We start from the raw sequence: 16,452 nt of genomic DNA on the forward strand, positions 1-16,452 counted from the left end.
CGGAGAAAACCACAAAAATATCAAATCTGACTGGGATTCAATAAGAAAACAGAATCATTCGCAACACGACTTTCATTAACCGCAGAGTAATTTTGTTAATTAAAAGACGATGTTTGCCTTCTGTGCTCTTGATGTTTCAGCATTGCTCTGCAAATTTTCCCCTCTGGTTGTCAAAAAAAGAAGATAAAATCTGAAAGCTTCCATTTTAAATGAGCGGCCATTTATATTTGACTTGCATTAGCAGCAGCAGCAGCAGAGCAGTGACTCTGCAAGAGCCTCACATCTCTCCCTCCAGCCTGGAAGGTAACCGGCGCTACTGGGAATGCAGCAGGAACACAACTTGTTTGACAAGGGGACCTTTCCTTACACCGCTAACACACACACACACACACACACACACACACACACACACACACACACACACACACACACACACACACACACTCCCCGCTGCTCCCCTCGACACACACATATAAGCCATGACTGGCCAGAATAACTTATCGATCGTCTGGTTTCAGATTCAAACCAAATCCAACATTTGGGACAGAGGGAAAAGTGTTTGCCGTCCCCTGCATGAACAATGTGTCCTACTGTAGACTGGTGTGTGTGTGTGTGTGTGTGTGTGTGTGTGTGTGTGTGTGTGTGTGCGCGTGTGTGTGAGTGTGGTGGCAGAGGCCTTGCTGGGCAGTGAGCACGATGGTGAAGGAGAGATTAATAACGACATCCACAGAACAAGCTGGTCTCCCGTGTGGCTCGCTGCACTAATAAAAATCGGCTAACTCTTGTTTAAGAGAGGAGAACGTATTGATTTTTGTGTGTGTGTGTGTGTGTGTGTGTGTGTGTGTGTGTGTGTGTGTGTGTGGTTTTACCTGCCAGAAATCCGCCACGGTGGAGGGCAGAGGGCCTTGAGTGGCGATGTAGGCCGGGTTCCTGGGATCGTGATCCATCTGAGGGGAGAGGAAAATGGAAAGAGAGGAGAGTTGGTGGGAGGTTACAAACGCTGATTGTCTCAGCTGGAAAATAAATAAATAAATAAAAATAACAGCACAACAGAAAATACAAGAGAAAAAAAGAGTTACAAGTTCAAAAACTGGCTCTAACCCACAGGTTTAAATAAAACATTAGCAAGGCAGGCTGGGAATCATCGCGCAGGATGAGAGATGTTAATTGGATCATCCTCTGAGGTTCATCCCGAGCATGGAGGAACTTTTCAAGGGTACCTTAATGATGTCAGCGCTCCATTTTCAACCTTGTCCAGTGAATTAATTCAAGTGAAAAGGTGAAAACACATAGTTAACACAACTCTGAGACAGCTAACAGAAGGATTTTCTAATAAGAAACCTCTCGTCAGTAGCGCTAGTTTGGTGAACGCCTCAATTTTTCAGCAAAAGCCTTTTTAAAGGCTGCGCGAGTTACGGGAACGAAGCAAGCGTCAGCGCAGGAAAAGTAGGCTGCATGTGCACTTTCTGACCTGCAGTGAGGAATAAGAGCGCAACAAACCAATAAAAGCCTTATCAATACAGATACAGTGCTGAAATAACCTGAGCGTCAGGGAGGGCCACTCCACCTCAGCAAGCAGCAGCACGGTGATGATTTAATGGGCTGCAGCCTGTAATAGACCTCAGTTCATCATGATATACAGGACTGAACGAGTGCAACAAGGAGGCGCAAGCTTGACTGTTCCACCTCACTGCACCTGTCCACACCAGTGTGCAGAGAGCCTTTGTTTCCCTCCAGAGATCTGTCGCCTCTTCATCAAAAACCCAACCGCATTTAAGACACGCGCGAGCTCGCTGGAATAAACCATCTCGTCGCAGCTGGAGGAGACGAGACTTCTCACCAACTTCCTACCCACTTCCTTAACTTAATGGAAATTACAGAAGGACGGCGTAGGCGTCGAGAGCAAAAAGACACGAAGCAAAGAGACGAACGTGAGGTGAATTTGCGAGGAAGTGAGTGACACCCCTGCCTATTACCATGCAAATTGTACGGTAAATGTAATAATTGGCAAGACCAATTTAGCTGGAAGCAATTACAGAGGGAAGACAGATAATTTCTGGGGCTTTTCCGCGCACAAAATTGTCTTTAATGGCCCTCTGTTCCCTTTATGAATGCCAAACAATGATGCACTTCTAATGAACTTAAAATGTGGCAACTTAGGAGAGGAAAGGTGACACGGTTCCGGGGAGGTTAGCTCATTAAAACATCCGCAGCCGGGATTGCGTCACGGGCGATAAATAGCTGGAGGCGGGAGTGCACTCTGAAGACATCTGAAGGTGGTTAGTCAGACGGGTACAGCGGATGGCTGGAAGTACGTGGACGCCCGACACGGTGATATTTTAGAAAATAATGCAGTCTGTGTTTGCCCCTTTCCTGTTTGACCATGACACAAAGGAAATGGTTTCCCCCGTCTGGTGTGCACAGAGCTCTGACTGTCCAACACCTTTAGGATGAACTGGAACGCCACCAGTCACCCGACATCGGTGCTGCACCTCAGTGATGCTCTTGTGGCTGAATGAGTGCAGCCAGGTCCCAAAATCTGGTGGATAACAATCACACATGGGTGTGACACACCAGTTTTTGTTTGCCTGTCCACATACTTTTGGCCATGTTGTAAATATGAGCTTCAAAATCCAGAGGTCATACGAGGACCAATCAAAATTTATCTTGGAAATGACCACACATGACTGAAGTGTCCCCTGTCCGACCTGAGTGTCGAGGGCCGAGGAGATGGAGAAAGATGGACGAGGAGGGAATCTGAAATGAAACGTCCCATCTGATCCACAGCGACGGCGTTGAGGAAATGAAGAGAGAAAGAGCAGGAAGGACGGAGGAGGAGGCGCAAATTAACACTGAGAAATCAGCAAAGACAAGAAAGAGAGGGGGGAGAGAAAAGATGAGAAGAAAGAGGTGGTAGAGAAAAACGAGGAGAGGAAGAGGAGAACATACGGAGACACTACAAAGACATCTCTGTCTTTTTATCTGCGTCCCTCTGCGTCTCGTCTTCAGTGTCTGCGGACGCTCGATGCTTCCTGACATCTCAGTGTCTCCAGAATTAAACACCGCCATGAATGACACCACGAGCGTGTGTGTGTGTGAGTGTGTGTGTGTGAGAGAGAGACAGTTGTCCTCTGTGACACACACACACACAGAAGTGGAGGATGTGACAAGTGCAATTATCCCCATTATTGGTTTTTTGTCTTTTCTTTGGAAGGAACGAAGGAGGGAGATTGTGTGTGCGTGTGTGCGTGCGTGTGTGTGTGTGTGTGTGTGTGTGTGTGTGTGTGTGTGTGTGAGTGTGTGTGTGTGTGTGTGTGTGAGTGTGTGTGTGTGTGTGTGTGTGCTGACAGACTGGCTCTGGGAAATAGCTGGCTGTCACCTACATGAATTAGCTGTAATTGTGAATCTCCACGTTAGGAAATAAAATATCTTTGTTCTCTGGAGGGCAGACAGAATCATCTTCTTTCAGACGTGAAGTTTGACGTTTGTTTGCTTCCTTCTGCTTTTCTGTTTGTCATCGACAGCATTTATTTGTTATCAATGGAGTGAAAAAGCGGTGGACAGCAACTTGTACATTTAGTTTAGTACAAATTTGAGTTGTATTTGTTGAGAAATTCTGTTTCATCGAGACATCCTAAAGTCTTTTTTCAGCGTTCTGGTGTCGCAGCGTGGACACAAAGTGACGCGGCCTCTTCCGTTCCATTGATCGAGTGTGTGAGGAAAGTACTGAGTCTTTGGACTAACTGTGTGTGTGTGTGTGTGTGTGTGTGTGTGTGTGTGTGTGTGTGTGTGTGTGGGACTTCACAGGTGGTGTTTTAGCAAAAGTTATTGTTATGTTACTGTTATTCTTTTATGTAAGATGCTAGTCATGTATTTGATCTTAATAGCTGCTAGCTTAGCACAGATGATCCCTTCACGGTGCCTTTGTGGTCAGTCAAAAAACAGGACTCCTGAAAGGTTGGACGCTACTCTTGCTGGGCTGTCGCTGGATGCTACTTTGGGTTTTTTAAACTGGAATAAAGGTTATGTTTTTCAGATTTCACCCAGAAACCTGACTGACAGAGTTTCTGAGTAAATGTGAAGGAAGGATCGGACTGCAGCGCTGCAGAATCTGCATCATTTTAGGTCTAGTTTTAATTTTAATTTTAATTTAATTTTGATTTTAGCTCACCCCTGATACAAACTGATCAGGTCACCAAACAAAAGGACTCTCCCTGAACCTCCATGCCGGCAGCTGGATGAAGGTGACAAACAATCGTCGTGTGGAACATCCTCCACAGCCTGCTGGTCGGCTCTCACTCCAGCTGCTGGCGTCAGTTAAATGTTAGTGGTGCTTTCCACCCAAATATTGAACGAGAAACTGAGCATCTAACATTTAGGATGGCTTTGCAAGGCTTTAATTATGTAATTTAGCTAATTCATGTCACCCTTACTTCAGCTAGCACAGAAAACAACATCTGGCAGATTAAAACTGTTGATCCACTCTTCAGTTTCTACCTCGTGCACAGCTGTACTGCTTTAACAGGCTCCGTCTAAGTGCTGGTGAAGTGGGCCTTGCTTTATAAAACCGTCCGGATGATGCGTATTTCTACACAAAACCACCGATCGCACTGTGTGAATCACGCGCAGCTCTTTCTGCTACATGAAATTTCCGAGACCGAATTCCTCTCAAACGTCTCGTTTATCTGCAGACGCTTCAGATGTCTTTGTTGTGATGGAGAATTGTAGTTTTGCAGTGTAGTTAATGTAACATTAGTCTTTATTATGGGCAAAAAAAGTATTTTCAAGGGAGACGTGAACGTTCTTCTGTGTTGTGATGTTTTAAAATCAAAGGGAGCTTAAATAATATTCCATTTATGAGTGTGTGAATGAAGTTTCTCCAGTGTGACAGCAGGGACTGAGCTGCACACTGACAGTAACAAACCATCTAACCAACAGAATAAGAAAACGTTTTGTTCAGGAAACCAAAACGCTTCATAATTTTTGCACTTATTGACAGTCTGTCAGAGCGAGATCCCGAACATTTTGTCTTTGCTCGTCCTCCTTCCATCAAAGCGTGGGTGGGGGCGGCTGGGGGAAATCAAGGAGTTCCTTAAATAACCTGGCTGTGTGCTGTGCACTGGTGTACCTTCTTTAATGTGTGTGTGTGTGTGTGTGTGTGTGTGGGAGGGGAGTCTACGCAGTGCGCGTCCATGTTTGGGCGCCTGCACTGTAGGCTGTGTGTCATCTGAGCGCGTGTGTGTTGTGTTTGTGTGCACGCGTGGGTGCATGCGTTGCAGCTGTTTTTGCGTGTGCGTGTGCGTGTGTGTGTGTGTGTGTGGCGTTTGAAAGGTTGCTCCTTTGTTCCTGCATAGTTCGGATTCGCTGTCACACACGAACACGCGAACGCACACACGCTTCTTGGTGTGACGCCCAGATTTGAAATGCATAGCGTTTCTGTTGCTTTTAATGGAATACCGCTGCATCTGCCTCGAGGGAAACATGAACCTACTATTCCAATACTGGTTTCCAAATTGATACACTCACTTACTGAATGCACACGGCTCTTTCTTCCCCTTCTCCTTCCTACGGGCTTGTTTTGCTACTTAAATCTGCAGCGCGCCGAGGAAAGGCCTCGGCGAGTCGAGCCGAGCGCGCCGTAACAGTAAACACAAACTAGTGTCAAATTAGCATAACCCAAGGTCAAAAACAATCATCTCCCAAGACCCCACAGATCAATTTTGTTTTCGCAAACGAGAAGCGAGCCGAGAGCCGTGCGCATGTCCTTTCCCACGCCTTCCCCGAGCGAATACTCGCCCGGGGTGTTTGCCGTAAAACAATCATTAATATTCATGGTGCAGAACATACACACCGGCGTGGGGCTGCCGCTGAAGCTAAGCAAGCGTTGCATCAAAATTTATATTGTACAACGGCAGGCTGCCTTTGTTCCCGTGACGCCCCGCGGGGACTGTGGGAGCCCGGCGTAGCAGCGGCGTGAAGCACAGCGTTAGAATGCAGAGGAGGTACTTACGATCGGGCTGGCATTGATGTAATCAGAGTTGCCTTGGCTGTTCTCCACCTTCAAGGTGATTCGTGAGTGATCATCTGGAACACAAATGGAGGAATTCAGCACATTTTGTCTTAAGAATGCAAGTCCTCATTAGCTGCATTACAGGCAATTAGGGATTTCTCTGCATATAGAAATAAAACCCTCACTGTGGCCTTGATGTCAGACTTCCACAAGCACCTCAGTACGTTTCCATGACCCAAAGAGTTCATGACCTTCTGGTGTGTCGCGGCTGTCTTTAGCTCAAAACAGAAGTAGTTTCACTTCATTTCTAGAAGGCACCTCTACGAGTCCCCCACCATGGCAGACATTCACCAGGAGTCTCAGATTTCAGACAGTCATCCAGGAGTAAGCAGCTCTCCAAAAGGAGAAAAGTAAACCACTGGAGCGGCCGAGGAGTTAATGTATTGAATTTAGAGGTTTCACACAGTTTAAACGAGTGATGCACATCATATACAGCATGTAAAGTTTGTCTGTAATTAAAGAAACTGAAAATTCAAGCCGAAATGGAAAACTTTGGGAGTTTCATTTCACGTGCAGCTGATGTGTTCACTGTCGCTGGTAGAGCCATATGCATCCGGTGTATTTTGGAATTGGATTAAAACACTTAATGTTGCTCTCTTTCAGCTTCAGGAGGCTCTGCCCTCCATCAGCTCTGGTCCGCTGAAATGTTTTGGAGGGACAAATTCTCCTAGTCTGCACTCTCACTCTTGCATGAAGAACTCTCAAGTGTCCGGTGATAGCGGCAAACCAGTTCTGAAATTTTCCCGGAGAAGCCAGTGGTGCTTCAAATAGGAAGCACAATTTATTCCTGACAAACTGCTTTCCCTGCTGACAACCTGGATTTCATTAAGCCCAGGCCCGGTGGAGAGAATGGGACAGCACTTTTTTAGATGGGCTATTTCCACAGAAGCTTAGAAATTTTAATCATTGATGAGGTCGGTGCAGGAGAGCTTTAATAGAAAACTAATTTACAACCCTTCTGCTCACTGCATCTGCTCCTTTTTTCTGATAATAGAGGCCGGGCTCGGAGTGTACGGGGAGTGTCGAGAGGTGCTGAGAGTAATGCCGCTATGTCTGGAGGACTGACATCAGGGGGTGTAACAGCTGAAGTCTGCTTCCACTCAGAACTGAAGGTTTTTCTGCCCTCCGTCAGTGAGGAGGAGATACTGCTGCCTTCAGCGTCGTCCTGCTAAATGTGGCGCTCTTTACTTTTGAACATGTTAATAGCAGCAAATTAATAAAGGACTATGTGTACTTCAAACACTGAGCTTTACAGTTAAAGTCTCACTTGGTTTAGTACAGGAACCTCGTTAAAGACACGTCACATGACTGATTTATAGCGCCATCGATGACCACATGGTTCAGAGTTCTTGAAGATAAATACTTGAATGCAAAGACAACATGATGACGGTTCTACTTCTAAAAATCTGGAGACATCTGAAGGCCAGTACTGATATTTTTTTTTTAACATGACCTCAGGCGCTAGCTTCTAACTCCTGTGGCCATTTTTGTGTTGAGAAATACCCCAAAAAACACGTCTTCAGGTCTTTAAAACACTAATCAGAAGATCTGACGATGGGAGCCGCCCCTGAAACCAAGGCCTCGTGCAGGAAGCAGACATCGCCACAGCAGATAGTTCAGTTAGCTGAGATAAAACTGAGAGCTCATTGCTTACATGCCACCACGGCGGCGGAGCGGTTCTTCTTGGCGTTGCCGTCCTTCATGCCGATGGTGCAGGCGTTGGGTTCTGCCTGATAGGCACACAGCGCCTCCCACTCCTTCTCCAGACGGTCCTTGTTCTTTAGGTGATCCTCCATGTAGGACTGCAGGAGAAGAGAGACAAGGAGGGAGGAGGTGAGAAACCGAGCAGCAGACACAGCGAAGGAGTTTTACACTTGTTTCACGACCAGCGTGTTCGTCTTTGGCGCTCCGTGTGTTTGGATTCATCTTCTAATAAGCGTCTTTATCTGCCTGAAGAACCAGATGGACAAGCTTCATGAGCAACCTTAAAGAAGAGGGCTTCAATTGATTTGTCAATCACAAAATTTCACATATTGCCTGTGAGTTCAGCTTTAACATCACAAGCTTTCCCAAACTGTCTGGCAGGCTGCTGGTTTGAATCTCAGAGGAGACCCAGACGAAGAGCAGGTAACGTCAATCAAAGGAAAGTCGACCAAATGCACACCAGGGCGCTCTCCTGTGGTTGTGTTAGCCTATGTGGTGAATTCCATCCATCTGGTGCTCCACTGACGTGAAAAATAGAATAAAAATGACTTTTTTTTTTTTTTTAAGCTGCTGAAAGCAGCAGACGGGTGGAGTTTAGGTCCACTATGAGGCTCTGGTACACATTCTACGTCTCTCTAAACTTCATCGATGAAGAAATGCTGCCAAAATGGCACCAAAGCCGTCTTAAACAGAGCGCGTATCAGCCTAATCTACTCCACTATCAGCCTGGTCATTACCTACCATACGATATTCATAATTAAGGAAGACAATGACTTTGATCAACTGCCGGCAAATGAGCTCGGCACACGAGACCATATCAAGAACGGCGTGTGTTGTTCGCAGTGAGGCTAACAGGTTCGCCGTAATCTGATCGCGGCCAGCAAAAAGCCTTGTTTTCAGCAGCGTGGAGAATCAGCAGCTCATGCACGCAAACTACGGACGGTACAATCGTCTGTAATGGATGGAGGAACAAAATGAGCTGGTGTGGTTCTGTAAATGGCCCTGCCGATGATTTATGGTGGCAGTTACAAATGGGCCTGATCTTAATCAGAATTAGCTCCCAAAAAAGGCCTAATGGCTTTTTGCTAAAACGAGAGGAGTTTGTTAAAAATGGAAGGCGGCACGGCCGGACGTCCAGCTGGCGGAGGATAATGGAAGAAGGTCACCATCAAACGCACACATGTGTTTTCACCAATCAGGCACCAACACTCAACAAAGTCCACAAACGTGCTGCTGACCAGCGTTGATATCCATCAGCCGGCTTAACAGGCTTCACCTCGTCACAGCTGCATCGTGGCAGAGCTGAAAACACACACACACACGCATGTACGAGCACACACACACACACACACACACACACACACACACACACACACGCATGTACGAGTACACGCGACACACACACACAGCAACACGAGCTCTTCCTTGTTGTAGTATCAGCTCTCTATTGTACTATTATATAATGATGTAAGAGGAAGCCTCGAGCTGCAACCCTCCACCTGCACACCGCCGCATTCGAACAGCAGGAGGTCCGAATCCTTCAGAAGACACACGCGCGCGCACACACACACACACACACACACACAGGAAACAAACATAAAGAAAATGCACATACACACATCTAAAGCACAATTCCCACATAAAGGATTTTATAAGGTCACATACACAAAAACACAGTCCGCCCACACACACTCACACTCACACACTCACACACACACACAAAAAGCCAACACTCGTACGTATGCGCTCGCACAAAACACACACGCAGAAACACGACAAGCACACACTCAAATACACACGTGTAAAGCAACAGAAAGGATGCGTGCACACAAAATCCACATGCATTCAATGCACAGACACCTACTGGCACACGAACACACACACACACACACACACACACACACACACACACACACACACAGATGACCTGCAGATATTCTGCATAGATTCGAAAATGCATACAGAAATTCACACAGGAGTCACACACACACACACACACACACACACACACACACACATTTGCACGCACACACACACTGTCCTACATCAGATGCCCCCCCCCACCCTCTACCCCCCACCCTCTCTCTCCCTCTCTAATGCCAGAGTAATAGGGTTTTGTGGCTGTGTAAAGGGATTACTGCAATCCAATCAGGAGGTGCTGAGATCACCATGTGTCGGCCAAACACTGAATAATCCCCTTACTGCGGGGGGGCTTACAGCTGCCAAAGGTGCTCAATAAAAACCGCCACGCTGTAAGACTCTGCCTGAGCCGCCATTGTGGCTCTGACGCACCATCTGAGCACCTGTAGGAAACAGCGGCATGAAAGCCGGCCGCATGGGAGGTGATGTAATGCAGCGGCCATTTTGGATCGACAGCAGCTAACGGGGAAGAGGAAGTGGGTGAGAGGCATCCCTCTGAGGTACTGTTACTGAGCAGGGAGGGGTGGCAAGTAACTTCAAGGAAACCGTACTTGAGTATTTGATCCAGTACACGTCCGCGACGAAAACGATTAATCTTGATTCTGACTTGACGCTGCCCACCGTTAATGCATCAGAAACAAACGCTAAAAAAACCCCTGAACAGGGACATTCTGCAAAACGTATTTATTCTTTGAGAACTTAAGTACAAGTCATACTCCTGTGCTATAAGTGAGGGATTTTCACACTGTTGTACTGCAACTTTTACTTCAATAAAGTATCTGAGTACTTCATCCAGCACTGCAGGTGTCATAATTCCTTACAGACGACAAAAAGGGTGTAACTGTGTTTTCAGATGTGTTTGGAGAACAGTTACTGAACATATTTAAGCTTCCAATGATCAATATCTGGCTGTGATATTTAATATATTAACATGTGATACATTTCAAGCCAAACATCCCTGAAAGTGTTTCATTCTTGTACTCACACATTGGTCTATTTTTGTCTGATTGAATTACTGCACCAGCATCGCTCGTTTGAATTAATTCAACTTATGAATTCTAAAACAAACACGTAATCAATCATCATCAGTCAATCTGCATCCGTCCGTCATATCAGAGGCTGCCGTCTTATTTTTAGTTCAAAGCTGACATCATCCTGAGTCTAACTTCTCTGCGGCTCAATGCTTCCTCCTACTCAACTGACCGCATTAAAGTGATTTAACATCCATTTCCTGGGGCCCGTTCTTCCCCCAGCCGACGCTCTGCGACCTCCCAGCTCTGCAGATCACGTCCCAGCTGGCCTGCTGGTGAGCTACCAAAACCACAACCACAACAAATTCCCAGCACGGTTAATCTCGATGGAGGCCGTCGCTGCAGTATACTCTATAACACTTACTTGGCCAGCAACAAAGGACAAGATAATGTGCTTTATATATAGAGTCGGCTAATCCTCTTAAGACACAAGCAAAGAGGATGTAGGGGGAGGTGGCGGTGGAGGCGCGGGGGCGCTCAGTCCCCGTCACATGGGACCAAGTAATACATTAACTTAGATAAGATGGTGAAAGCTGTTTCTCCTCAAATTAAAATCAGTGGGCGGATGATGGCGTGGAATTTGCTTGGGTTAACGGGAGGCAATTAATTTTTCGGGGAGGTGGGAGTGTTGGTGTGAGGGGTGGGGCGCTGCAGCTCATCAGCTATCACGTTATTCCTTCCTTTGGCGCCCGTGATTTTTATTAATCGTTCAACAGTTGCCTCACTCGCGTGCGTGACAGGCCGTTAGATGAAATATTTGCTTTTCCGAGGCTCGTCTCTCGCTGTGATGCCTCGCTGTAAAAAATAAAAAAAATCCCTCCAAGTTTCCCCGAAAGGCGTCGAGCGGGTCCCGGTTTTGTTGGGACGTCTCTAGTTGACGTCGTGATGTGAATCTGAAATGAGCTCTCTGCTAAGTGTGAATATTTTTGTAAAGCTGACAGCCAGAACTATGAGCTGCAACAAATACAAATTCCACCAAATTATGGAAAGAGAAATGGCAGACGGGAGGGAAACGAGGGAAAGTTCAAAGAAAAACAGTGAGAGAATGAATATGGATGGCACAGAAAGCAATGGAAGGAAAGATGATGCAATAAAGAAGAAGAACGGAGGAGAGAAGAAATTAGAAAAGAAAACATGAACTAATGAATGGAGGACGGAGGGTAGATGGAAAGACAACAGCGGCTGCAGATCCACAAAACCTTCAGTAAAGAGGATGGTCGGTGGGCGGCAAAACACATTAAATGGCAATTTCCCAGCTTGTCAATGTAATGTGGAAACCTCATAACTCCAAGTTTAGCTCCGTCCATCTTTTAACTTCAGCAGAAGGTTTTCATGAAAACAAGGTGACCTTTGAGCTCCCGAAAGGCTCCAAACCCTCAGAGAGACGCGCAGGTCCAGCCAACAGCAGGCCGACACGCTGACATTTGGAGATACGTGGTTTCCACAAGACAAAGGCATTACGTAACTCTCCCTCTGCTGTCTAATGTCTCTGCTGTGGGAGGACGGAGACGGTCTGGACCAATCAGAGCGTGTGTGTGTGTGTGTGTGTGTGTGTGTGTGTGTGTGTGTGTGGAGCTGTCCGAGGTGCTGAAACACTCTGCGCCTCGTTTCTCTTCATTCACAGCACAAACTGCAGCTCACTGCTCAAAATCAAGAGGCTAAAATGGCAGCGAGGGGTTCACAGCTCGCTCCGGTTAACTCCAAACCCACATCATCGCTTCCTGTGGCCATGAGCATCCTGTGACCGACAAGCTCAGATTCCTCACTCCTCCTCCTGATTTCCTCCAGTCCAATCGGGGCCCCTGATCAAAGCAGCATTCATGGTTCTGAAACAGTGCCGTTATCAAAAGGAGCTCGTTTGTGTCTGACGATGTTTCCATATATCAAATGGAAACTGATGGATGCAATGGAAAGGAAACACTCTGCTGACTCACCGGATGCAGCAGCAGACCAAAGCGGATGTTTCTCCGTGCACTGTCGGATCACGCCGCTCTGTAACGATTCGGCCTTTTAGTGTAACTACAGTCGGACATAAATCCCTCCCTGTCTCGTATTGATCACAGTCACGGGTCAAGCTAATACAACGTTGCCCCAAATCAGGCTGTAATGCTTCTCACTGCCTCTCCCTCCTCCTCTCCGTCTGCATCTGCGCTGTAGATCTTTACAGGACACTGATACAGCACGTCAGGTCCAGACGTCTTCACACTAGAACAACGGAACACGTGTCCCGAAACTGATCTCGATCTTTGAAATCAGCGTCCCTCTCTGGTAATGAGGCTGCGTTAACCGAACATTAACAGTGGGAAGGAGGAGGAACGTGACTCACGGTCCTTGGAGTCAAAGTCAGACACTCTGCGCACCCACAGTGACCCACGAGGTTTACCAGGACAACAACAACGTCGCGCTCCTTCTGCCTCCTTTCAGGAAGGAGTCATGGTTAGATGTCTTTTAAAGTATTTGAACATCTGAACGACTGATAATGGAATTTTTCTGGTCTCCCACAACCAAAAAATACACAAGACACTATCGGTGTGAAGTAACCTTAATGCACGACTGATAATCTGTTCGCTTTAGTATTATCATCACTACGACTTGCATCATTAGCATCTTGATGACAGCGGTACTGCTGATGTTTTCTAATTGTCGTGGTTCCTCTGAAACTCGCTCTGACAGCAGCACTTGAAGCTGCGCGATGTGAAATTCTTCTTTTCAGTCTTTGCTAACGGTCTGGTGAACGGAGGCCGAACACAAATGGAGGCGTCGATCCCGCCGCTGATCGCCTCCCGACGAACAGGTGGCATTCATCAGGCTGAAACGAGCAATTTCGGACAAATCTGTACAGTTACGAGGGTTTGTAGAGTCTGACTTCTTGTGTTTTCTTTACAGAGAAGGAAAACGACTCTTAGAACTCTCCGGTGAGGATTTGAAGGGGACGTTCACCTGCGTCGCCTACACACAGTGTTATTAATCATCAGGGCCACATCAGACGCACTTGGTCTCTCTCCTTCACTCACACCATTTACATATTAGTGTCCATATTCTAACTAACTCAGTCGTCTCCTGACCAGACTGTGGCCCACACACACCGACTGAATACGTAACAAAACACGAGCGACACTTCATTTCATCCCTCTTATCTCTCAAGCGACGCCGCCTCTGCTGCGATGAGTTTGTCTGGCGAAGACAAAGCAAACGTACCTGACGAAGTTCAGACCTCGCTGTCTCAAATCTATTTTCATCCGCGTGTGACGGCGGCGCATCAAACGCGCGCATCACGTCCCGTTGTGGGCGAGCTCGCCAATGAAACGCTTTAGTGGGATTGTGCGTTCGTGTAAGACAACAGAGCTGCTCTCTGCTGCAGAGGGAGTCGTTCCTCCAGAACACAACTCTGGAGCAAATCTCAGGGGTAATTAGTATCTTTGTGTCTGTTGAACACATCAAAAAGCCCGCTCTGTCACATCTCGCCAGCAGCTTCATAATGCATGGGAGGGAGGGAGAGATAGGAGGGGGCGGGGGCGGGGGTGGGGGGGTTGGGATTAAGAGGAGGTGCTGAGGCTGGTGGGTGGTTGAAGTGAATAGCTATATATCGCAATTACGACGGCGCTCGGCAGAATGCGACCGAGGTTCAATGGAGATTTTCATCTGCAGGATAGAAGAGGGTAAGAAGCCTGCTTATAGAAACGGTGGGTGTAATGAGATGTACAGAAAGACAAAAAAAAGACAGGCAGAAAGATGAGAGAGAGAGAGAGAGAGAGAGAGAGAGAGAGAGAGAGAGAGGGAGAGAGAGAGAGAGAAAAGGAAATGTGTGTGTGTGAGAGAGAAAAGAGTGATATGTGACAGAGACATGGGAGAGAAGCACTGCAGCTCCACTGGTTCTGAAAGAGATAAATGGTTTAAAGGGGAAAGAGAAGCAGGTGATGGGATGTTTTGGATAAAAGGGAAAATGAAGGAAGCGTAGGAAATCTCTGGTAGCTGGAAGACAGACAGACAGACGACCACAGAGCAGGAGCATTACGGCGCCGTGTGATTTGTCTTCTCATAGATTGATTTTAAAAAAACAGGTTTAAAAACAAGAAGAGAAGCTCAGCTCACGTTGGATATCAGGACGAACCAATCAGACTGGATCACTTACGTTATCGTTCAGTCTGACCTTGTGTGAACCACTTCCTGTTTGGGCATGTTGTTTTGCTCTGGTCTTATTATTTAGTAGTGAGTGACACTCTCATGGCTCCTGGGAGCAGTTAGCAGTTGATGTCAGACCCGCTGCGTCCGTCTCATCCATGCTAATCCCCCTTTTTGTGGCCATTTTGTGTCAAAATCTTTCATGGACGTGGCAATGTTCCTGCTGTTCCCGCCCTGCACAGCTCTGATTGGCTGGGTTGAAACAGTCGTCAATGAGCTCAACGAAAGGCCTTCAATCGCCGGAAAACTGGAGATGTGGGTGGAAATTCAGAGATCTGGAACCAGGCTCGGATGAACCGAGTCAGGCCAGTGAGACCTTCTGTCAAAATGTGCTTTCCTTCCTGGCGTTTAATTAAGTTGGGGTCTGAATTTTAATCAGCCCCTTGCAACAACTCTGGATGTGCAGTGTGGGAGGTGGGTGGTTTAGATTTACACGTCAACGTCAGTCAAGAAACACACATGCGATTCAGAGGTGCAGCGTGCAGGTGTGACAGGAAACTCACCAGGATCATGTGACCGGTGGAGATGTCCATGTTGGAGTGGGCGGGCTCTTCGCTCCAGGAGGAGATGCTGCTGCGAGCCGAGGGGCTGACCGCTTGACCGCCGTCGCTGAACTGAGACGACACGCTATTGATCCTGGAGGAGATCGGCTCCGGACGCTCCGTCGGAGGTTTGACCGCCATTCGCTGCCGACAGAGCTCCTGTGGGAGGGAAGGCGGGGACAGATCAGTCGTTGCTGTCGTGCAGCTCCGTCGTAACATGACATAACTCGAGAGGTTTGATGGACGGTTTTATCTGAAGCACATATCCAGGATCAAACCCTGTCATGCCGCCTGGCTCTATGCTGCAACCTTTAAGTGAATGAAAAACCAATGGACAGAAGACTCAGGTAAGCTGTGGCCGCCTCAGGTGACCCTGGTTCACTGCAATAAACGGATGGTGAAATGTGCGAAAGAAAAAGTCACAGAGGGACAATTTTTAAATGCAAAACACGCTACGATAAATCTCGAGCTCTGCAAATAAAACTTTTCATTTTATCATATCGTCTCTGCGAGCTTGACTCAACGCTAAATTATTTTCAGCTGTGGAGTCGTGTTGACAGTGATTTACTGCTCGAGCGATGAGCCTCATTAGTTCTACTGACGAATGGGAAGTCGCAGGCTTTTAAAGCTCTGCGGGACCCTCACACACTGATGTCACACACACGGTGAGCAGCCAGGGTCGGGTCGCTCAGACAGTCGGTGGTTTAAGGTGCCATTTGGTGCAAAACCACCTGTGATGGGATGTCAGGAAGGCAAAACTCCTGCTATGATCCAAGCACAACCATAATAATCATCGCGTCGTGTCAAGACATTTCCTGATGCTTATTCATGACTATCCTCATTATTTTGGCTCTCCTTCTGCACCTGAATGCTCACATGCTGAAAAACACAAAAGTAAAATGGCCACTATTTGCTTAATGAGTAAATGTGAGGGTGAGGGTTGAATCCCGGCAGCAGAGAATGACATTACTGAATTCTGACCTTCACAGAATAAAACTTCAGG

General features: G+C 47.1%; 1 protein-coding gene across 2 annotated transcripts in view; it reads right to left on the bottom strand.

The window, feature by feature from the left end:
- Positions 1-16,452, bottom strand: part of LOC143329232 (receptor-type tyrosine-protein phosphatase N2-like) — a 178,020-nt gene that overhangs the window by 23,537 nt on the left and 138,031 nt on the right. For both annotated transcript variants that reach the window (XM_076745040.1, XM_076745041.1), the window contains exons 14-17: positions 15,411-15,608; positions 7,725-7,872; positions 6,011-6,084; positions 870-947 (exon numbers count right to left, since the gene is read on the bottom strand). In XM_076745040.1, coding sequence (XP_076601155.1) covers positions 870-947; positions 6,011-6,084; positions 7,725-7,872; positions 15,411-15,608 — 498 coding nt within the window. The remainder of the gene's footprint in view (positions 1-869; positions 948-6,010; positions 6,085-7,724; positions 7,873-15,410; positions 15,609-16,452) is intronic.

The sequence above is a fragment of the Chaetodon auriga genome, chromosome 12, assembly GCF_051107435.1.
Source record: "Chaetodon auriga isolate fChaAug3 chromosome 12, fChaAug3.hap1, whole genome shotgun sequence".
Classification (NCBI taxonomy): Eukaryota; Metazoa; Chordata; class Actinopteri; order Chaetodontiformes; family Chaetodontidae; genus Chaetodon; species Chaetodon auriga.